The sequence below is a fragment of the Saccopteryx bilineata genome, chromosome 5, assembly GCF_036850765.1.
Source record: "Saccopteryx bilineata isolate mSacBil1 chromosome 5, mSacBil1_pri_phased_curated, whole genome shotgun sequence".
Taxonomy (NCBI): domain Eukaryota; kingdom Metazoa; phylum Chordata; class Mammalia; order Chiroptera; family Emballonuridae; genus Saccopteryx; species Saccopteryx bilineata.
Window position 1 is genome coordinate 28,715,086 of NC_089494.1, and position 23,869 is coordinate 28,738,954.

The window sequence follows — 23,869 nt, forward strand, 5'->3', positions numbered from 1 at the left end:
TGTCTACAAGACTGATCCATGGTGTAGTATGAATCAGTACTTCATTCTTTTTCATGGCTGAATAATATTTCTTTGTGTGAATATGCCACATTTAGTTTATGTGTTCATCAAATTATGGACATTTCAGTTGTTTCCAATTTTCTTCTATTATAAATAGTGCTGCTATGTATACCCATGTAGAAGTTTTTTTTTTGGATATATGTTTTCAATCCACCTGGATATATACCTAGGTTTAGAATTGCTGGGTCATAAGGTAACCCTATGCTTAACATTCTGAGGAATTGCTTAACAATTTTCCAAAGCAGCTATAGCACTTTACATTTCCACCAACAGTGCATGAGGGGTCCCATTTTCCACATTCTTACTAACACTTGTTATTGTCCATCCTGTTTTATTATAGCCATCCTAGGGGTTGTGAAGAGGCTCTCACTTAAGTTTTCCACCAAAGAAGAGAATGACAGAAGACTGAAACAGAGATAAAAAAAATATCACCTTCGTTTTTGACAGCACTATACAGGAGGAGAGGATTAACTAAGAATCCAATAGACCTGCTAGTGCTACATCCCTGAGTTTGCCAGACTTCCCCATCCAGGCACAGACAACATGGGGCAACCAACTCTTCCCACTCTCTCCCCCCCCCCCCACACACACAGGTTGCCACTGTACAACTAAGAGCATGAAAAAGTAGAGGGAATATGTTCTCTCTATAGGGAAGTGTATCTCACAAAAGAAAGAGAAGGAGAAACCACACAGCCATGCCCGACGCTTCCCCACCAGTTCAGTCACTCTTCCCTCCCTGGGCCGGAGTGAGCTAGGAAACAGGGAAAAGGATATTTTCCTCTTTATGACAAAGAGGAGCAAGGCAGAGGGAAGGAGGAGAGGAAGCACTGCATCTATCTATTCAATCTCACACTGCTGACTAGTAGTAGTTCTTTGTATAAGCAGAAGAGAATCCAAAGTATTAGCAAGCATGTAAAGTTAACGGTTTCAAGGGATTTAATAGAAATATATTACATTTGAAGAATTATTTTATATTGTCATACTGATGCTTAATTCTTTTATATGAACTGAAATACTAAAAATTAACTTACTTTTAATACATTCATTAACAAAGTCAATCAACACAAATCAACAAGTTTGTTTACTGAATATTGTGTGCAAAGTATTGTGCTAGAAATTCTAACAAAAGCTATATCTGTTGGGTGCAGAACAAAGGTCTTCCATATGTGTTTACTGATTACCTGGCACCCAGGTTACGTTATCTACTTAACTGGTTGACCTCTCCAGTTCCTATATTTGCTTCCCAGGAAAGAAGCCCTCCTTACCCTCTTTCATCCAATAAGAGTATAAGTCTAAGACATGGCATCTTCTTAGCTAAAAGTGGGAGCCAGGTCGGGGCTAAGTGGTGATGAAGTGGGAAAACCCAGACAAGCTTCTTCAAAGTGTGGGCTCATCATTTTGTTTAAAACTAATTCCCAGGAAATTTTAAATATCCACATTTATATTTAACTGCAAAGCCAAACATTATAAATAAATCTGTTTCTCTCTGGTCATGTGAATAATAGTGTGTGTGTGTGTGTGTGTGTGTGTATGTGTGTGTGTCTAAATAGTTTGAGATCTTTGGAGGAAAGTTTGTACAAAACAAGTTTATTTAAACTAGCCACTTCTTTATGTTAATTTCTGTTACTCTGTACAAAGAGTTTCTTAAACAATATGAAATGCAATGACAAATTTTGAAAACATGTATGTAATAATAGTGAGAATGCAAATTTATACAAACTTTCAGAAAGAAAAAATATATAACAAAAGCCTTAAAATACTATACCAACTCTTTTCCCCCCAAATCCCATGATCAGAATGAATCCAAAAACAATTATCAAAGATGTGTTCAAATGTACCTGAAAAGCCTTTCTTTAGAGTTATTTTTATAGTGAAAGATTGGGGATAATATAAATGTCTATTATTATGGAGTTTTTAAACAAATTATAGCAAATAAACTGCAGTTGGGTCAGCAGTAGAGCATGGACCCAGAGTGTGGAAGTTTCGGGTTCAATTCCTGGTAGGGGCACACAGGAGAAGCGACCACCTGCTTTACTACCCCTATCCCAAGGTTTTCTTTCTTTCTCTCTTTTTCTCTCTCTCTCTCTCCCCACTCCCACAGCCATGGCTCACTCAAATGGTTTGAGCAAATTGGCCCCAATGTTGAGGATGGCTCCGTGTCCTTGCCTCAGGCACTAAAATAGCATGGTTGCTGAACAGCAGAGCAGTGGCCTCAAAGGGGCAGAGCATCACCTGGTAGGGGGCTTGCCAGGTGGGGATCGCAGTTGGGGCACATATGGGAGTCTGTCTCTGCCTCCTGCTTTTCACTTAATAATAATAAAAATAAATAAATAAATAAATGTTTAGAAGATTATTTAATATATGCTAAAATGTTTACAATATTGTTAGGTTAAAACATCCTGTTATAAGATAGTGTGCACCATAACATCTCAGATTTGGGGAGTGTATTGTAGGTACAGACACATGAAAAACAGACTGTTACCATTAATTCATTACATATGAAGCATGTTTGGGTGTATGAGCAGTTTGGAGAAAATGGGTTATAAATAAGAGAAAAGCAATGAACACAAACTGCCATGAAAACCACTTCTGACAGAGTTGAACTAGCCTTTGTTTTAAATTTTAGTTTCAACTGACACTACACTTGACGTGTCTTATTACTGATAAGGCCTCTTTTTTGGGAACCTCAAATGACCTCTGGAGGACAATTAGCTATTCTTCTTTAAAAAAAAAAAAAAACTTAGTGAGAAGTTTGGATCAGGTTCTGTGGCCTGCAAAGGTGGCTCATTTGCTGAGTCTATAAAGTTCCCATGCAATCTCCTCTACTCCAGACTCATGACTCAGCAGCCGCAGTGCTCCTGGCACTGGCACTGGCACTGGCACTGGGACAGGAGCTGTGGCTTGTCCCAATGCCAGCAAGCACTGTTCGCAGCCTTGATTTAGCATTTCTGCTCACTCTCCCCAGCATTAACTTTTAGGGAGATTCAACCAACCCCCCCACCCCCACCACCACGCAGCCTAAGGCAATCACTGACAGAGTGGTAAAAATAATATACGGAAAATGGAAAGGTTTGGAACACATCAAATTACAAAGGTGCCCGCTGTTAATTAGACAGTTATAAATCCTGAGCAATGCCATGTCCCCCTGGACAGCATTTACAATTAAATATTTGTTGTGAGGCTATTGGACTGACAAACCCAGTTCTCTATGCTGCACAACCCAGCAAGCCCACACATGAAAGATCCACTTTTCTGATGATACTCTAGCAATTTAGAAAAATTGAATCCAATCATTTTTCTCCACTTTGGTTTCATCTCCCGTGCCTGGGGTATCCGTGAACATTGCTTCGGCCCAATGGTACTCTGTGGGTTGTCTATAGATACGAGTCTGGGCGTAGCCATTCGGAGAACTTTTATCCTGACTAGTAGAGATCACTATGTTCCTTACATACAAATAATCTCTCATTTTAATCTAACCAGGCGTCCCCAAACTGCGGCCCCCTGAGGCCATTTATCCAGCCCCCACTGCAGTTCTGGAAGGGGCACCTCTTTCATTGGTGGTCAGTGAGAGGACCGTTGTATTTGGCAGCCCTCCAATGGTCTGAGGGACAGTGAACTGGCCCCCTGTGTATGGGATCCTCTGGGAAGAGAATAAAAGTTAATCTCCAACTGAAAGAAATCAAATACCTAATTACCTTTGTGTTGCAATGCGTGCTGCCAGGTTTATTTTCCTTTTCTCTTTCTTCATTTCTTCCTTTGCACAACAGGAATAATAATATTCACCTCACAGAATTGTTGTCAAGATTAAGAGGGAGAGGGTTCCCTAAATCTTCCTTCCCCATCTGTCCTCTGCCCTTCTCAGGCACTTAAAGTCACTTGGATTAAATATTCATTCTTTTTTTTTTTACCTTTTTTTTTTTTTTGTATTTTTCTGAAGCTGGAAACGGGGAGAGACAGTCAGACAGACTCCCGCATGCGCCCGACCGGGATCCACCCGGCACACCCACCAGGGGCGATGCTCTGCCCCTCCGGGGCGTCGCTCTGCCGCAACCAGAGCCACTCTAGCGCCTGGGGCAGAGGCCAAGGAGCCATCCCCAGAGCCTGGGCCATCTTTGCTCCAATGGAGCCTTGGCTGAGGGAGGGAAAGAGAGAGACAGAGAGGAAGGAGCGGGGGGGTGGAGAAGCAAATGGGCGCTTCTCCTATGTGCCCTGGTCGGGAATCGAACCCGGGTCCCCCGCACGCCAGGCCGACGCTCTACCGCTGAGCCAACCGGCCAGGGCGGGATTAAATATTCATTCTAATAGCTCATCCAGTCTTATAACTCAGTTTCTATGGCCACAGCTTGGATATCTACTCATTGAAGGTATTGATATAGAACTATATGACTCTTGCTACCATTCACTTACATAAGATACTGTCTGTATAACCAAAACAATAATAAATGCTTCCTTATTGGCCTAAATATACAGAATCTCTACTGTTATCTTAAATATCTGTAAGCTTTAATAAATTTCTCCTAAATATAGTTTAAACTTAAAAATATAAATGTTTTGTACCATTGTATCATTGTATAAGACGACAGAGAATTTTAATCCGTCGACATCAAAGCAATGCATTGAACAATCCTACGATCAATTCTATTTCTACTCCAGAATTTCTACAGGCTGTTAACCGTACCTTAGAGTACTGTGGTTTCCCATTTTCATAGTGAATCTCCACATAGTCAGAAGACAGCAAGCCACTACAAAGGAAAGAAAAGAGAGTGATTTCTGCGCCTAAGATACTTGGAGGATAATCAGCTCGATAAATAGATGTCAGGGATATGTGCACCACAAACAAATCACTCTAGTCCAAAGGACCAAAAAACAGTTACCATCAAGTCTCAAATGTTATCCAGCAACAAATCATTGTTCAATCTGTGCAAAAACACACGACAGAGATCATTTAAAGGTGAACTTCTTTTGTACACACTAATTCACCATTTGATTGCTACATTAATTAATATAGAACCAAAAAGGCAGGTAGAGGAAGAGACAGGCCCGATAAAGTCCCATTATAATGCTCTGAAAAAATTAGAATCTCATAGAACACAATCACTGAGAAAGAGTATAGAACAAAGGCCAGGTAGTAAATCTTGCAGGCTTTTCAGGCCACACGGTCCCGACCACAACCACTCAGGGCTGCGCCACAGCACCTGCCACGGGTTAACGCGGAAACAAGAGAGCACTGCTGTGTTCCAGCAGTTTCCTCTGTGGGGCTGCGGAAACTTGAATTTTGCATAATTTCCACACAGCATGAAATACTCTTCTTCTTTATTTTTGTTCACCTATTTAAAACGTAAAAAAACAAAACAAAAACATTCTTAGCTCGTGGACTATACAAAAACAGGTACAGCTAGATTTGGCCTGAGGGCCATAATTTGCCAACTCCTGAAATAAAATAACAGTTCAGTATATAGGTTTTGAAGTCAGACAAAGTGAGATTTAAAGCCTACCTACCTCGCTCAGCTCCTTAACAGTAGAGTGACCATGAGTAAGTTACCTAACTCAGCCCTTATGTGAGTCAGATGGAGACGAGGAAGAACATGAATCTCACAGGACATGGTGAGGGTTAAATGGCAACGCTTACGCAGGGCTCAGCCCAGAACTCAGCACTGAACACGCGCTCAGCAATGACACTGAGACTGCAGCTCTTGAGTTTAACTCAACTTCTTCAAACACATTTCTCTCTATACAATGTGGGACATGCAAAATATGAGCATCAGAAGGTACACTGGACTGTTTTAAAACATTTGGATTTTCGTTTGAACCATGCCACTAAAAATAATAAGTGATAACTTGTGTTTACTGACACTTATTATGCCATAAGCCCTGTTCAAAGGACTGTAAGGGTATGTATTAATGCATATAAACTTAAGGGAAACTGAAGGACAACAGTAGGTTCTACTATGAACCAGAACGTGTGCCCTAAATTTAGGTCTCCATTTCCTCCTCTGCAAAAGGAAGGGCTGAAGCAGATGATTCCTCAGGTCCCTTCCTGCTCTGACAGTCTGTTTTCTATAATTCTACCTAATTGTAGGCTTTCTTGTTAGGAACCCTTGACACTACTTTCTTAACCACTGTATGGGAAGACTCAATGATTCTGCATCATTTTGAGAGCTGCACCTAATGCAGTTCTAAAATCAGCAATGAGGAGGGCTGAGGCAGGCCCAGAGCCAGTCAGCAGGGTGCCGGGGAGCCACACGTGCATGTCCAGCACGGTCACCTACGGGAGCTGAAGGACAGCCTTTACAACACAGAAATAAAGCACATGCCAGCCTGGCCAGGCAGTGGCGCAGTGGATAGAGCGTCGGACTGGGACACGGAGGACTCAGGTTTGAAACCTCAAGGTCACCAACTTGAGTGCAGGCTCATCTGGTTTGAGCAAGGCTCACCAGCTGGAGCCTGAGGTCTCTGACTTGAACAAGGGGTCAGTTGGTCTGCTGTAGCCCCCCGGTCAAGGCACATATGAGAAAGCAATCAATGAATAACTAAGGTGCCGCTACAAAGAACTGATGCTTCTCATCTCTCACCCTTCCTGTCTGTTTGTCCCTATCTGTCTCTCTCTCTCTGACTCTCTCTCTTTGTCACATAAATAAATAAATAAATAAATAAATAAATAAAGCATATGCCTGTGCGTTGGATAGGCCATTCTAATGAAATTACTAATCAAATGTGTATCTATTGATAATTCTACATTCAAAACTGAATTATGGTACATACTCATTCCCTTTTAAAAAAATCTAAATAGTAGTAAAAATACTAAGAATTCTTAACTCCATATACTTGGGAATACCTGACAGGGTGCAGAAATTTGCACATCCAGGTCGCAAAGGCAGCTACCAGCACTGTGACAGAACACACACAGGGCCGTGGGGAGGAACATCTCTCTCTGAGGACCGCTCCGTAAGGCCAGGAGACAGAGTTTTCCCTAACTGCATTCTGATTACCTCTCTCTCCAAGTAATTCATTATTTTCAAACTTCTCAACCACACAATCAGTGGAGCATGTCTACGCATTGCAAATAAAAGTTATTTTAGACGACTCCTTTTGCTTGTAATTACAAAGACAGATAGTATCCTAACCATTAATTGACAGATCTGATAAAGGTCACTTTAATTATCCTATTTCTCCTTTTGAAAGGGCCTCTCCCTTCCTTCCCTCAATTTACATACCTATTTCTAATATCTACTGCCTTTGGGAATACTAATGAAGAAAAATAGCCACTTTTCTGGGAGCCCGTGACAGACCTGGAGAAGCAATAAAATAAGACCACGTGCTCCCCACTGCCACGTTACCCACTTCCCCACTTCCTATAAATAGCACACATCCCCACTCACTCCATTTTCTCCTCCTGACTGACCACAGCAATCCTCCCTGAAAACTGTTCCTTTCACTCCTCACCACCTACCCAACACTCGCATGCAGCCCAGCACACAGTAAGCCTATCAACATCTACTGCTTGAGCAAATGTCTACCAACATCTACTCGATGCCAGGCTCACATGGGGAAGGGTGAATGACTGCTAGTGTTTTGGAAAATAACTTGAATCCCTTACTTAAAGGAAAGAACCATGTTCTTTCTTTTAGGTAATCCTGTCCTGTGAAAGGTTGTGAGTGGGATAATCAATGTTGTTCAGAATGAGACAACATAGATAACAGGACCTGGGTCTATAAGGAAGACCACTAGAAAAAGACATACACTGGACCACAAGTAAGCCATCTGTTCTACGTGAGTGAAAAATCACGTACTTCCTTGTAAAAAAATAGTTGAACTACAGGTCTCTAGATCTTCCAGTTCTTAAATAACATGCAATGGGTTGCTGGGGGCAGAACAAGTTCTTCTGAAGGGACCTAGAGGCCAACAGGGCATTCCTTCACCAGCAGAGCACGGGGAAAATCTAGAAGAGTGGCAAGCACCAAGCTTTAACAACTGGGTGGCTGTACAATCTACCATCCAAATCAGGCCATTGCTGGGAGGAAAAAGAAGTATGTTAATAATTACAGTATGCCAGAACGACAGACATAAATCAAGAAGGACTGCCCTGGGAAAAGCAAGACACAAGGTTACCTACATAAAGGTCAAATTTTAGGCACACACATCAAGTTATACATGGAAGGACAGGCTGGACTGTGGGTGAAAAATACCCCAAAGCTGAGATGCTACTAAACAAGCAGTCTGAGAGTATGTCTCCGTTAGCAGCTGTTTTTGGGTTCTGTGACTGTTTTTACATGGCCGCTGTTTTAAGACAACCTTGAGTAGGCACCTTCAGTCCTCTCCCTCAGCACAACACATCAGGAGGTAGCTATTGGGAGAGGAGTCTGCAGTCTGAGATGTGGATACTATGGGGCGATGAGTTCACAATCGCTCTCATACCCTGAACTTGTCAGGTCTTGACCAGCCACGCTCCATGCCACGCAATGCCTTTGTTCTGAAGTAAACAGGAGCACAACTATCCTAATTCAATTCTCAGTGGTAAAACACATAAATTAGTTTCCATATGTATTCCAACTGGAATTGGAACAGGAGTTGATACTTATGTGAACAAAGAATGAAAAACTATGCGTAGAACAGAAGGGGTGCGACTAATAGACATTTTCATAATTCATTCATCTAATTACCTTTTGTTTCACAGTGTTTAACTTCTCAATGTTGGGAACCCTGATTGACCCAAATGGCCCTTAACCATGTCACCCGGGAAGTCTCCTGCTATCCTCCACACCAGGCCTCACAGTCGTTCACTTAATGACAACAAATGCTGTTTACTGTGGCTGTCCTCAACTTTGTGAAGCTTCAAGCATAACACCATTATGTAATGAAGCCCCTGCCTGCCCCCTCTTTACACTACAAGCTTCTCTCTTTTTTCTTCTTAATAACATAAATATTTTTAACTTATTAAATATTTACTCTAAGTTGTAATGAAGAGAGACACAGAATTTAAACTCAGTACATTCAAATGAGCATAAACCTGTAACCTTACGATAATCCTTCTGCCCTTAACACTGTTTTCCTTTTCGAAAACAACAGACTTACAAAGTAAAATGATTTTTCCATTACCACTTCTTTTAAAGTTTTAAGAAAAAGTTAAGACTCATCCCACCTAAACACATTTTAATACCAAAAGTTGTTTCAGCTGGAAAATATATACTCCTTGAATATAAACAATGCAGTAAGACTTTTAAGCTGTGTTAAATATTGTAGACATGGAGAGGCTGGGATTTAGGAGCGTAGAAATGATAATGTTAAGTGAGTGCAAAGAATTATAGGTTGAACCGAGGCTTTGTGTGAAGTCAAACAAAGATGATGACCTGCTGGGCAAGGGCTGGGGAGTGTGGGCACACTGCACAGGAACAGAGCTGTAGGTGAAGAACACTCCACGCACAAGCAGGATGTAGGGCTGTAAGCTCCTTTAAGGATCACAATGGGAATTTAATGATTCTAAAGCACATTAGAGGTTGCAGCAAAAATTGTAATGTGTAGGTACTCCTGAACCTCATAGGTGACGGTCTCATGCGCCGTAATACAGTTAAGAACACTCTAATGTAGTAAGAACAGGAAACAGAGGCGGGCTGCAAATTAATAGATAGGGAAGTAGAGAAAGAAGTTAGGGAAGAAATACGGGATAAACTTGAGGAGATATGAAAGCTGAGCATCCCCACTCAAGCTGGCTTGGTTAGCCAATTAGAATAGCTAATTAAGAGTTCCCTTCTGAAAAGATGACATCAATAGAAACACCTTTAATTAAATGAAAATGAAAGATGTTTAATTTCTCCTCTCCAACTTTTGTACCAGAACATATGAAGTGCCTAATGCATTCTGAGTGTGGCTGCCAGCATCCCTGCAAGTGCACCAGTTAATTTTGAAATCCCTCTACAATAGAATTGTAGTTACTCTCACAGAGGTGGTTTTATCCCCATGTGTCATGAAACAAAAAGACTTTAAACACAAAGAAAACTGCATCCAAATAAAGATGGCGTGCCTTTTGAACAGTTATACATAACTGAAACATGTTGATGCACACATCTCAAGTAAAAAATATTATACCTTGTCAAATACTGCTAATCCAGGATATTTTCTGATCTACCCAATGTTTACACAATTATTAAACCAGGCATTGCACATAGTCAAACTATAGGGAATGGCTACGTATCCATTACTATCAACCTTGCCTTCTGATTACTTTGTCCAGAGAAACAACTCTCCTCCAACTCCAGTTCATACCACAGCCTACGACAAGAACTGCACACTTCTTCCATTTTTTGTATACATAGAAAAATTACATATTCGTTTACACAGTATCCATTCTTTCCAGATATGCATGAAATGCTTATGAGAATATAAAGGAAATCAATAGGGAAAGTATCAGAAATAAGAAGTTAAGTAAGGTGACTGATTATAAGATAAATATGCCCCCAAAAATGTGAATATTTATGCATATACACTATAATGTTAATGTAATCCCAAACAAAAACCAAGAAAGTTTTGAACTTGGTAAAATTATCCTAAAATCCATCTTAAAGAATAAATGTTTGTGGCCCTGTCCGGTTGGCTCAGCGGTAGAGCGTCGGCCTGGTGTGCGGGGGACCCGGGTTCGATTCCCAGCCAGGGCACACAGGAGAAGGGCCCATTTGCTTCTCCACCCCCCGCTCCTTCCTCTCTGTCTCTCTCTTCCCCTCCCGCAGCCAAGGCTCCATTGGAGCAAAGATGGCCCGGGCGCTGGGGATGGCTCCTTGGCCTCTGCCCCAGGCGCTAGAGTGGCTCTGGTCGCAACATGGCGACGCCCAGGATGGGAAGAGCATCGCCCCCTGGTGGGCAGAGTGTCGCCCCTGGTGGGCGTGCCGGGTGGATCCCGGTCGGGCGCATGCGGGAGTCTGTCTGACTGTCTCTCCCTGTTTCCAGCTTCAGAAAAATAAATAAATAAATAAATAAATAAATAAATAAATAAGATAAAAATTAAAAAAAATAAAAAGAATAACAATAGGATCTTATATACTACTATAGTAACCAAGATACAGAGAGCACTGGTCTAATAAGAGAGTCAGTGCAAATGGCAAAATAGAAAGTCGAGAAGAGATTCAAGTTCACATCAAAAATGTAGAATATAAAAATAGTGGAATTTTATATTGGTAGAAAAAAATAAAGAAAGAATAAATATGTTTAAAACAAGTGACGAGATGTTTTGGGAAGGTTAGGTCTTTACATCATCTCTTACACCAAACTAATGATGTGCTCATTAAAGGTATGTATGTTTAAAAGTAAAGCCATAAATTTACTACAAAAATATAGCTGAATGTTAAGGGGACACCATTTTAAACCCAGAAATCATTTTTTTTAAAGATTACTATAAAAATTTCTTCAATTTCCTTAAGTAAAAAAAAAAATACCATAAACAAAATTGCAAGATGCATGGAGAGAAAACATTTACAAAATATAGGAAAACACAAAGGGTTTCTATCCTTAACATAAGAAGCCAAAAACAAGAAAAAAACAAACAACTCAACAGAAAGGGGGCATGGGACATGGGCAGGCGATTTACAAAACACAATGAACAGAATGCAATTCACAGAAAAAAGAAAAGAAATGCTAATGGTCATCAATCACATACAAATCTACAATTGCATTATAATAAAAGACCTGTGAATTAAAACAGCCATGAGGGACCACTTCTCCCCATCAGGTAGGAAAATAAAAATGAGTAACAGTCGCCAGAGCTGGCAAGAATGGAGAAAAAACTGGCACTGCACACAGCACTACTGGGAGCATGAATTAATGTGCCTTTCTAGAGGGCAATTTAGCAACAGCCATCAAAAGCGCTGAAAGCACGCTCACCCTTTAAATCCATAAGTTTTTATAATCTTAAAAGTGCTACTTCTAAAGGTTTCCTGAGGAAATAATTAGACAAGAACAAATACACATGCACACGGCTATTCGCTGCAAATGATGTAGATACACTTTCAGAAACCTTTGGAAAGATGGGAGAGATGTTCACATTGTTCAATGAAAGAAACAAATGGAAAATATTATAAAATTATGTTTAAAAACTTTTTAAAAATATGTTTATATGTATATGGTCACATATAGAAAACACCTGTGGAGACATACACCCAAATATAATAGTGGGCTGTTGCTTCCTGTAAAAACGTCAGTAGTTTTTATTTTCTTTTGTTTACCCATAATTCCTAAAGTTTTTACAACAAATATATATTATCTATTAAAATAAGAAACTACAAGTTCTGCTTGAGAAAGGAAGAGAAACATAGCTCCTTCAGGAAGGGAATGAATTAATGACTAATTTCAGGGCCAGCAAAGGAAACGAGCCCGAGACATTGACAATGCCACCATCAAACACAGAGAGCAGTGCCCAGGCCATTGCCTCTGCCCCCTCAACTCAGTGCCACCGACATTCCCTGAACACCCAAAGGAGATCGGGGTGACAACAGGAAGAGAAAAACAGCCTTAAGGTGATGATAAGCTCATAATTAAAATAAAACCGGCAGCACATACCCTAATATCATAACAAAGCATCAAGCTGCTCCAAAGGGAAAATTCCCTTCCACCAAGATGAACAGGAACTTTTCAGAGAGAAAGCAGGGCCAGGACAGGTTCATAACAAAATATGGGCAGGAAAATACAGGCAGGGAGGAGCAGTTCATATAGATGGGGGCGAGGGTGTGCAACTACATGAGACAGGAAAAGGTTGAGAGCCACACTCAAAGAGCAGCAAAGTCCAGTTGGGCCAGGGCATCAGTCACAGGGGGGAGAGGGTGTTAAAGAGGCAGTTTGGGGACCAGACAATACCCGCAGGCTTAAGCAAGGAGTTGGAACTTGGAAAGCAGAGGGCACTCGGGGGCCAGGACTCAGAACTTGGAAGGCCAAGCACAGCTCTCCTCTTGATAGGAGCTGAGAGCACAAGCACTCTGTCCCCAGAAACTGCAGAGACCTGAGGGCCTGGAAAGCGCTGAACACCAAGTTCTTTTAGTGGGTCAATTAGAGCCATCTGCAAAGTAATTAATGTTAGCAGCAGGAAAGAGGGGCAAGGGACCAGCACCGGCGCTAAGAAAAGGCCTTCCCACTTATAAAAACCTGTAGCTTTAACTCTTTTTCACTCATTCAATTAATAGCTGAAGACTGACTGAGAGGAGAGAAAAAACACAGCAGATAAGGGTCAAAGATAAAAGATTGCTTCATATTTACTTCAATGTTTAATTTCTTTAAGTAGTTTTATTGTAAATTAGAGAGATATTGTAAATAACAAGTTTTATCCTAAAACTTGTTATGCAAATGACTTTGCAATTTCATGCTGTTTTAGTAAAGACTAAGATGTTTATAGAACAACCACAATTGTCCTTTGTGGGTTCTTTCCTCTCTTTTTACCCTACCTAGGTGTCTAGCCCTTTCTTTTCCTTGTGTTGCCACAATCTGAGCTTTCGTGGTATCTGCTGGTTGAACTGAGACCCACGTGATCTGCAGGGCAAGTCCCACAAGAAAGACTTAAGACAAGCCTGCACAGCCCTATAAAGGAGGAAGAGTTGTCACCCTAGATTTCTCTGTATTATGCAACAGCGCTGCAATTATGGTACATTCTTCATACAGATAGCACAGGGACGTTTAGAGATGCTAATCATAGTATTTCCTAACTATTAAATATGTTTAAGAAAGTATTTCAATGCAGCAATTAGAAACATCTGCAGTGATATCAAACCAATATGGCAGATAAAAGCACAACGCAGGAAAAAAAAAGGAGAACTTTTTAATGATTTCTTCAAGCAAGTACAAAATACTTATCATTCAAATAGTACTTATTTTTTATAATTACCATTTAGAAAAATGATCCTCAAATGTATCCCACCTTCTGAACATATTTCATGGCATCAGAAAATTATTTACTGAGCCTTTGATTGTTAAAAAAAAAAAAGCGCCATAATTTGTCTAAAGACCAACTAAGTTCTCCATCCAAAGAGAAATTTTTATTCTTCCAAATTAGGTACCATTTAAAAATAATAACAGGCTAACAGACTTCTGAAAATTATAGAATTCATTAAAAACTACCATTTGTTTGTAGCTTCTCTGGAAAGGTGATTTCTTCCAACTAGTGTGCACTTTCACATTCAATGTTGTTTGTCAGAGCGCCAGCTGGGTCTTTTGTTTTGCTTGCTATTATAGCCTCAGTCATGGAAGGACACCTGAACTAAACAGGCACCCAGAGCTATGAGTCAGTTGAACAAATTGACATAAATTAATGACTAAATGAGTAACCAGGAATCAAGAGACCCAATTTCTAGCCTTACTCTGACACTGATCATCTCTGAGATCTTGGAGAAGTCTATAATGTTGTGGAGCAAGTTTTCTTTATTACAAAAGTAAGAATGTTGAATTATAGAATCTCTAAAGACACTTCCAACTCTAAAATTGTGAATGTGAGTATGACTGCCATCATCTCCTACCCTAAAAATACACCTGTGCTAAGCTGGAACTTGGGGACTGTTCATGCACACATCTCAACCATTTGATACATACTTTGTCAAATAATCAACTGCCCCCGTACTGAGCCAGCGTACTGGAACTTCAGATCAACCCCTTGCAGAGCGGTGCTGAAAGAACAGTTCCATCATGGTCTGCATATACTGTAAGGAGCTGCTTCCTCCTTTCTTTCTGGTTCTATCTATCTCCCTATACCTCAACCAAAAATGAACCACCTCAATTTCTAAGGTTTAAAATAATACACTTGGCCCTGGCCGGTTGGCTCAGCAGTAGAGCGTCGGCCTGGCGTGCAGGGACCTGGGTTCGATTCCTGGCCAGGGCACATAGGAGAAGCGCCCATTTGCTTCTCCATCCCCCCCTCCTTCCTCTCTGTCTCTCTTCCCCTCCCGCAGCCAAGGCTCCATTGGAGCAAAGATGGCCCGGGCACTGGGGATGGCTCCTTGGCCTCTGCCCCCAGGCGCTAGAGTGGCTCTGGTCGCGGCAGAGCGACGCCCCGGAGGGGCAGAGCATTGCCCCTGGTGGGCGTGCCGGGTGGATCCCGGTTGGGCGCATGCGGGAGTCTGTCTGACTGTTTCTCCCCGTTTCCAGCTTCAGAAAAAAAATAAATAAAAAAAATAAAATAAAATAATAAACTCATGGTACACATTAAAATAATAATGAAAAAAAAAACTGTGTCATTAAAACTAATCTGAGAGCTAACAATGAAGGTCTGCTAAATCTACCTTTGTGTTAGTACCAACCTATTTAAGTGGGGCCTTGAAAATCAGATAACACACTTACAAAACCGTTACTCGATTATAATGAAAAGTAAGTCAAAGACTTAAAGTCATACTAACAATTTTTATCATAAAGATACTAAAACCAAGGATAACAGAGAAATAAGCACTAATAACAAGTAGCTTATGATAAGCAAATTTCATGAGATTTGATGTCACTTTGAAAAACATGTATAAAACAGTGATTACAGGTAACCAACTTAATCTATTCCAGTCTAATTATACAACCTGTACATTTTGTATAATACAACAACTGAATTTTTATCTTTCAAAAGCTACTCAGATTATTAAGTATTTGCACTTGATTTTCTAAATGTATCTTAAAAGTCATCAGCGATCACCTACCTTCTATTTTAATGTATATAAAATACCAGTAATAAAAACCAAATCAGTGGTGATAGAAAAAAAGAACAACAAATTATAAATCAGAATTTTAAGACAATTTCTAAAAATGCTTTTCTTCCAGCCTGACAACTTTCATCAAATTGTCTTAAATTTTATGTCTATGTAGACAATCTTATCCATTCACCATTAAAATGCCTTTCAATGTTTGAACCAAAAGCAAAACTTTTATAAGATTCTAGCAGCAGCCAAATCCCAGAGAGACTGACACAGAAAAAAAGAGAAACTATTCTATTTAGGTCCTTTCAGAGAAACTATTTTTAGTTTAATATTAAAACCAGACATTTTCAGAACCCTGGTAGAAATTCTAACAATGTAATCCATAGTGACCAACTCACCGAGTATCAACAGTTAAGTTCCAGGATCATTAGTGGGTAGTACTGGAGATGATTGGAAGGAAAATGATCCTACATCTGTGAATTAATTTATATACAAGAAAGCCATATGAAGGTTAGTAACTTGCAAACAAGGGTAGAAAATGGAGTGGACTACATTCAGGGAAAAATCCAGAACTTAGTAGTCTGGTAGAGTCAAAACTCTAGGTCAAGAGAATAATCAGGAGTTGAAATGCATATGCAAGGTAGAGATCATACCAGCATGTGAACATCAGATAAGCAAATGAGATTCTCCAAACTACCATCCACAGAAAGGGCAGGTACTGTTATATCTACTGTTCCTGGTATTGTTGCCTACAGAGAGGGGGCATTCTAATATGTTTTGTTGATGATGAGTCAACCATCCAGGAAACTCAAAAGAAACAAAAGACGAGACAAGATGGCACATCACATTCCAGTCTGAGGTACACACAGGAAGCTGAGGGTCCTTCTAGCAGAACTGAGCCCCTAGGTAAGTAAGGTGGGGCCTGAGATGCAACATGGCAGAGGCGGGAAGAAAATCTTCACATTCGGACTGTTTTCTGTCTCTATCTTACAGATAAGCATCTGTGAAGTCAACCCTAATCCCAAGGAGTCAGCCATACAGTAGGAATGTATGGCTGAAAGAAGAAAGAAGGATGAGAGAGCTGTGATATTAAGATTACTCCAAGGGCGGTCCTCATTATAATTTCAACACCTACCTACAACTTTATGAAAGAAGGGTGTGTGTAATTTCTTAATGGACTACCTATAACAGAGAGTAAGACATGGAAATGTTGCTGGTGTAGATCCTCAAGGACCAGGAGCCACTGAGGCAAAGAGAAATTGTGTGCTCTCAAAATGGTACACCAGGCCCTGGCTGGGTAGCTTAGTTGGTTAGAGTGATATTCCAATACACCAACATTGTGGGTTCGATCCCCAGCCAGGGCATATACAAGAATCAACCAATGAACGCATAAATAAGTGAACAATAAGTCATTTCTCTCTCTCGCTAGCTCTAAAATAAATAAATAAATAATTTAAAAATATATATTATAAAAGAAAAATGTCAGATCAAAATAGAAAATGTCTAATTGTTCTGTATAACATCAGACTAGGATGTGTTGGGTGACAGTGCACTGAATATTTTCATTATATATGTTTAAACCTTTCATTTTACCCTAATTCTAATTCTAGTAAGACAGGAAGACCGCTGAACCCTTTTTCAGGACTGTTAATTCTCCTTACAATCCTAAACAAAATTTTCTTCTATAGAATGCAAGGAATAAACATGCTTCCACATCTTCCTGATTTTCTTCTGAAAATTCTGTTATTATTTTTATTACTATTTTTCTTTTTCCCTTTCTCTTGAAAAAAATCTTAACTTTCCTATACAAGCTTTAGCATGAAAAGTCACCAGGGAGGGGTTGGGGGTATAAGAAATATTTATATGTTTGTGGATAACACATGGAGAGCTCCTAAGACTATAGTAAGGATGTTCTGTTTCTCAGCCTGAACAGTGGAGATATATGAATGCCCATTTTATCATTCTTCTATAAACTGTAAAAATATATTTCCATTCTTTTATATGTACCTTTCATAATTCAATAAATTAGAAGAAAGGAATCCAAAATATCTCTAAGTAACAGAAACAGAAGAGCCCCGCACAACTCTGACATTAAAAATGTGGAGACAAATTGAGCCATAAATAGACGGAGGGCAAGGCATCTAGAACGGAGCTAGGAGCTAACACCGCTAAGACCAGAGAGGGGAAGGCGAAAGCATGTGTGGGCGAGTGAAAGCACCGAGAGAACAAAAGGCAAAGGACTGTCTTCTTCTCTAAAAATAGCAGGCTTATTAGGCCATTTTTAGACTGCACTGTTCATGTGGGAGTCCATTGCTATTAAAAGAGTAAAGCTTAGAGAGGGAAAAGTTCTTGGAAGATACCAAAGTATAAAAAAGAAAAGTGCAGAAATGTAACAGACCTGACAGGATCAGAACTATATGTGACTTTATTATCAAAATATTTAACTCTCAAACTAAGAGCTAAAGAAACAAAAGATTAAAGGGGTGAGACAAACAAAATCCTTCCACGCATTGATTTTTCCGTAGAGTTACATTAAAACAGGAGAGACGTGGGTCGTGCGAGGTTAACTAAACTTCCCCGAGAGTGCTGTCAGGGCGAGTCACAGCTCTAAAGCAAAATGGCAGGCGATACACTTCATTCTATGAATACCTCCACTGGAATAATCTACAAACTCAAATTTAATTTTCTTAAAGAAATCCTTGCCTGACCACGTGGTGGCACAGTGGATAGAGTGTGGGCCTGGGATGCTGAGGACCTAGATTTGAAACCCTGAGGTCACTGGCTCGAGCACGGTAAGACCTTTTACAGAGTTCCTATGTTTTCATCAGACAATGCTAGATATTTAGAACTTCCAATCATTTTGAAAAGAATTGTTCTAGTAAGGTTTCCATGTGTATGCTCAGAGGATCAGGTCAGTGTTATAAATTGCTCTAGTTTTATATATAATTTTTAAGATCCTGAGGCCATGTAATGGTCTATTTGGATGACTAATAATAAAATCAGAGGATATTTTGGAGATGACTAATCATTTAAATACCCACCCTAAACTGCAATCTGAAATCAGGAAGGACTAGGTAATAGCATAATTAAGCTTCTCTCCTTTTTTCTGTGCCTTATAATCATTCTTATAATTCTTAACTAGAAAAGAACTTTAGTTTGTTTATCTTTTAAAAGAATACTAAACAATTTGTTTAAAAAATAGGAAGGTAATTTTACTTTTTTATTCCATAACCTCAGATAACAAACATGTTGGATATTAGTTCTCTCTAGCTCTTTTTTCTGGATTCTAGGCATTGCTTCACTCTGGAGTTGCTTCCATTTCACCACATGTGTCACTGAAAGAATGATGTGAATACCCCAAATCCTACATCTCTACCTAGTATTGGTAAACTCAGTAGAAGTGCTTAATTACTAGACCCTCATTATTACCAAGCCATCTTTTCTATAAGTCCAAGGCTACTGCCACTGTAACATACCTAAGAGAAATAATTCATAATGGTCCAAATATTTCCAAAGACTGGAAATGTTTCCCTGTCTCTCATTTTCCATCTTTGACTATCATTATTTTTTGTCCATGTTCACATTCTTTACATGGATTATAAATTCCTCATAAATAACAACAAGAGGATAAAAAATAGATTATTAAAAAAAACACTACAGCCTGACCAGGCGGTGGCACAGTGGATAGAGTGTCAGACTGGGATGCAGAGGACCCGGGTTCAAGACCCCGAACTCACCAGCTTGAGTGAGGGCTCATCTGGTTTGAGGAAAAGCCCACCAGCTTGAACCCAAGGTCGCTGGCTCCAGCAGGGGGTTACTCGGTCTGATGAAGGCCCATGGTCAGGGCACATATGAGAAAGCAATCAATGAACAACTAAGGTGTTGCAACGCGCAATGAAAAACTAATGATTGAAGCTTCTCATCTCTCTCCGTTCCTGTCTGTCCATCCCTGTCTATCCCTCTCTCTGACTCACTCTGTCTCTGTAAAAAATAAATTAAAAAAAAAACACTACACATTTCCTATGAAAAGAAATTATCCTAATTTTAAGCTACTAAAAACTAGGAAACTAAACACTGAGAAATCTGAACCAACACCTATCTCGCCAGAATCTGAACCAGTCAGAGGACCTTTCAGAGATGATGTGAAGGAGATGAAGGAAGAAGGTCAAAGCGTGAACACCTGCTCACCACAGAAAGCTCAGAGGAGGCTCTGCAATAATTTCCACGGAGCCCTTCATGACCTCATTGAGAGATGTGCCTCTCCAAAGGAGAGTTACTGACTGGCGAGGAAGGATGCAAGCAGCACACCCAAACAAGCGGTGGGCCCTGGCGCCTCCCTCCCTCTCAGCCGCCCTGCCTTTTTCTCCCCACAAGGCTTCAGTAGACAACTTGCTCCATGCACGGAGCCACCATAACTGAAAAGAAATGAGCAGGCCTCTTGAGCATAGATACTGAGAAAGAAAAGAAGCCAGGGAGATGAAGGATATACATATATATATCACATCACATAGAAAAAAGGAAATGACCAGATAAATACTTCTCTCTGGTCTCAAAAATTTTATAGAAATGACCTCTTTTTAAAAAAGAGCTCAGAGAAACATCATAAAAAAAATAGAGTAAGATGAAAAGGAAGCTAGCAAAGCACCAGAGGAAAAAATGACAAAATGGACATTACAAGCACGTATATCAAATTGAAAACAGAATAAGAAAAACCAGTTAGGAATCAATAAAAAAAAATGACAGTGATGATGGATACAGAAGACAGCATATACACTTATATTGTTGAAATTCCTGAAGAACAGAATAAAACATATGGAAAACAATAGGCAAAAGTAGGACATAAATTTCCTAAAATGAAAGAAAGACTTGAGCCCTGGCCGGATAGCTCAGTTGGTTAAGAGCATCATCCTGAAGCATAGAGGTTGCCGGTTCGATCCCCCGTCAGGGCACACACAGGAGCAGGTTGATGTTCCTGTCTCTGTCTCTGTCTCCCCCTGGCTCTCTGACTCAAGTCAATAAGGAAGGAAGGGAGGAAGGAAGGAAGGAAGGAAGGAAGGAAGGAAGGAAGGAAGGAAGGAAGGAAGGAAGGAAGGAAACAAATAAGAAAGAATTGAATTTGTAGCTCAAAGAAGCAAACCATATTCCTGAGAAATTTTGTAAAGCACCATTAACACTAAATAGTGTTATTAATCGGGGGGAAGTTACTGATAAGGAAAAATCGTATAATCATGTAAAGCAGAAGAAAGAAAACTCTCTAAAGAGGGAAAACTAACCTGACCACGTGGTGGCGCAGTGAATAGAGCGTCGGACTGAGATGCAGAGGACCCAGGTTCGAGACCCTGAGGTCGCCAGCTTGAGCACAGGCTCATCTGGTTTGAGCAAAACTCACCAACTTGGACCCAAGGTTGCTGGCTCGAGCAAGGGGTTACTTGGTCTGCTGAAGGCTCGCAGTCAAGGCACATATGAGAAAGTAATCAATGAAAAACTAAGGTGTCACAATGCACAATGAAAAACTAATAATTGATGCTTCTCATCTTTCCGTTCCTGTCTGTCTGCCCCTGGTCTATCCCTCTCTCTGACTCTGTCTCTGAAAAAAAAAAAAAAAAAAAAGGGAAAACTAGATTGCCTCAGACTCACTCAGAGCAATTTTCAAAGCCCAGAGACAGTAGAGCCAATCCCATAAAGTCCTGGGCAAAGTATGATTCAAAAATTTCATATCCTCAGCTAAGTATATATTCTTCAAGTTCAAGCATTCAAGAACTCTTGAAATAAAATACCCTAAAGTTTATCTTGAACAATATACTTTTCCATTAATTCCAGTCAAGCAAAATACAAATAATCCAGGAAGAATGGTAAAAAGACTGATGGTGGGCGCTAAATCCCTTAGGTAAAGAACTAATACCGCCTGACCTGTGGTGGTGCAGTGGATCTTAAAAAAAAATCTTAAAAAAAAAAAAAAGAACATGCTCATGGTAGGAATTGTGTTTACTGAATAAAATGAGACTGTTACAAACCCTGACAGCATAAAAAGAATATTATAACACAGGTGAGAAAAAAAGTGGAAGAAATATATGCATGTTAATTTTTCTTCACTTATATATGCAATCTAGTTAATGATTCCAAACAATGTTCTTCACAACTTCATTAGGACTTTTTTTTAGCAAGTAACATCTCTTGTTATGAAGAAATATTCACCTGACCTCCATCAATTCCTTTCATTTCCCTTGTTTCTTTCTTTTGTTAAATTTAATCATTTATATCTAAAATAGGATTATAGAAAGAATCCTATTTTTGTAAACCATCTATCACACCTTCCATCTGTATGCACAGAGTTCTCTGAATTAATTTTACATATAATGGTAATGGATACTTCTGAATTGTAATTTTTAACTTTTTTGCATTTTTTTGTATAGACATTGAATTTTATAATGAACACTATCATTTTTATAAAGACAAGTATTTCTTTCATAAAAACTGCTTTAAAATTAACTCTTCTGTGTCAGAATTTAAAAGATCTCTGACAATGAAAAGGAAACTAAACATCCACCGTTAGCTGCTTTTCACATGATGGTCCAGGCACAAGCAGTCTGTAACTTCAGTACTGAGGCTGAAGTAACTTGGGAGATCCATTATTTCATCATGGCAAGCTGCCAGTTTAATGAAATCCTGTTTTTGGATGGAAATCAATAAGACCAATCTCTGCCAGTGACCTCAGGGAGAAAAGTTGAGAGAATTATCCATAGCTATGGAGGTACTTTTGTTACAGGTCTTATGTTGCTGCTGACTTCTCAAAAACAAGACAAGGTCTTTATCACTCAAATACAAAATGCCAGCACATGGTACTAGGTAGGTGCTCACTGCATACTAACATCTACTTTAATGAAGTGATATCTGAAAAGCAGAGGGTTTCATATTAAGACCTCTACTTTTCTAAATACTGTTGGGAAAGTAATTTTAAATGAACTAGGCAATTAAAAAAAAGGAGGAACTCTCCCATCATGTCTCTTCTTGCCAATTTCCTTCTCACCCTTATCTCTACCGGAAAACAGACCCAGAAGTGAAAAAAACCCAAGCAGGCTGTACACTGATCACCACCCTACAGATCTGTCTGTTCCCAACTTATAAATATATATATATGGGCTGCAATAAAATCTGTCACAAAAAAGAAAAAATGGCACTCCTGCAAAGCTTAAAGACACTTACACACTAAAAAGCATGTTTGCATTTTCTGTATCAGCGATACCAAATGCAAGCATAAAACTATGACTTGAAATTACATGACACTGAACATTCATGCAAAACTGATTAAGAACAGTAAACTTTCCAGTGAGTCCACTGGAAAACTCCATCCAGTAAATCCTATTAGGCAAGGATCTGACTGTAGCTTGTCATCTAGAATGCCATGGCTTCATCAACGTGTCAAACCTTTAAATATACTTTCTTCTTGGTAGAAAAAAAAAAGTAAACGAAAGCCCTGCTATTATTTCTAACTATGTCAACAGTGAAAAGAGAGAGTCCTTGCCCTGGCCGGTTGGCTCAGCGGTAGAGCGTCGGCCTAGCGTGCGGAGGACCCGGGTTCGATTCCCGGCCAGGGCACACAGGAGAAGCGCACATTTGCTTCTCCACCCCTCCGCCGCACTTTCCTCTCTGTCTCTCTCTTCCCCTCCCGCAGCCAAGGCTCCATTGGAGCAAACATGGCCCGGGCGCTGGGGATGGCTCTGTGGCCTCTGCCTCAGGCGCTAGAGTGGCTCTGGTCGCAACATGGCGACGCCCAGGATGGGCAGAGCATTGCCCCCTGGTGGGCAGAGCCTCGCCCCACGGTGGGCGTGCCGGGTGGATCCCGGTTGGGCGCATGCGGGAGTCTGTCTGACTGTCTCTCCCTGTTTCCAGCTTCAGAAAAATACAAAAAAAAAAAAAAAAAAAAAAGAAAAAAAAAAAAAAAAAAAGAGAGAGTCCTTAAATAGATGTGAATTTCCTCTTATTGCAAGTAATATACCATCCCATAATATTCTTCAGAGCCTCTGAACATCTTCTTACAATTAAAAAAAAAAATTAGCCATGCCATCCTCTTTCACTTATACTTCTAGGTTTAGACCATCATTAATTTTAACAAATGCCTCCTGTTCAGTGTCAAAATACAAGTATGATTCACTGAAAAATAAAATGTTCTC

At 40.0% G+C, this 23,869-nt stretch overlaps 1 protein-coding gene across 3 annotated transcripts in view; it reads right to left on the reverse strand.

Moving 5' to 3' along the window:
* ADAM23 (ADAM metallopeptidase domain 23) overlaps window positions 1–23,869 on the reverse strand; it is a 165,006-nt gene that overhangs the window by 75,967 nt on the left and 65,170 nt on the right. For all 3 annotated transcript variants that reach the window (XM_066281025.1, XM_066281023.1, XM_066281024.1), the window contains exon 4: window positions 4,739–4,802. In XM_066281025.1, coding sequence (XP_066137122.1) covers window positions 4,739–4,802 — 64 coding nt within the window. The remainder of the gene's footprint in view (window positions 1–4,738; window positions 4,803–23,869) is intronic.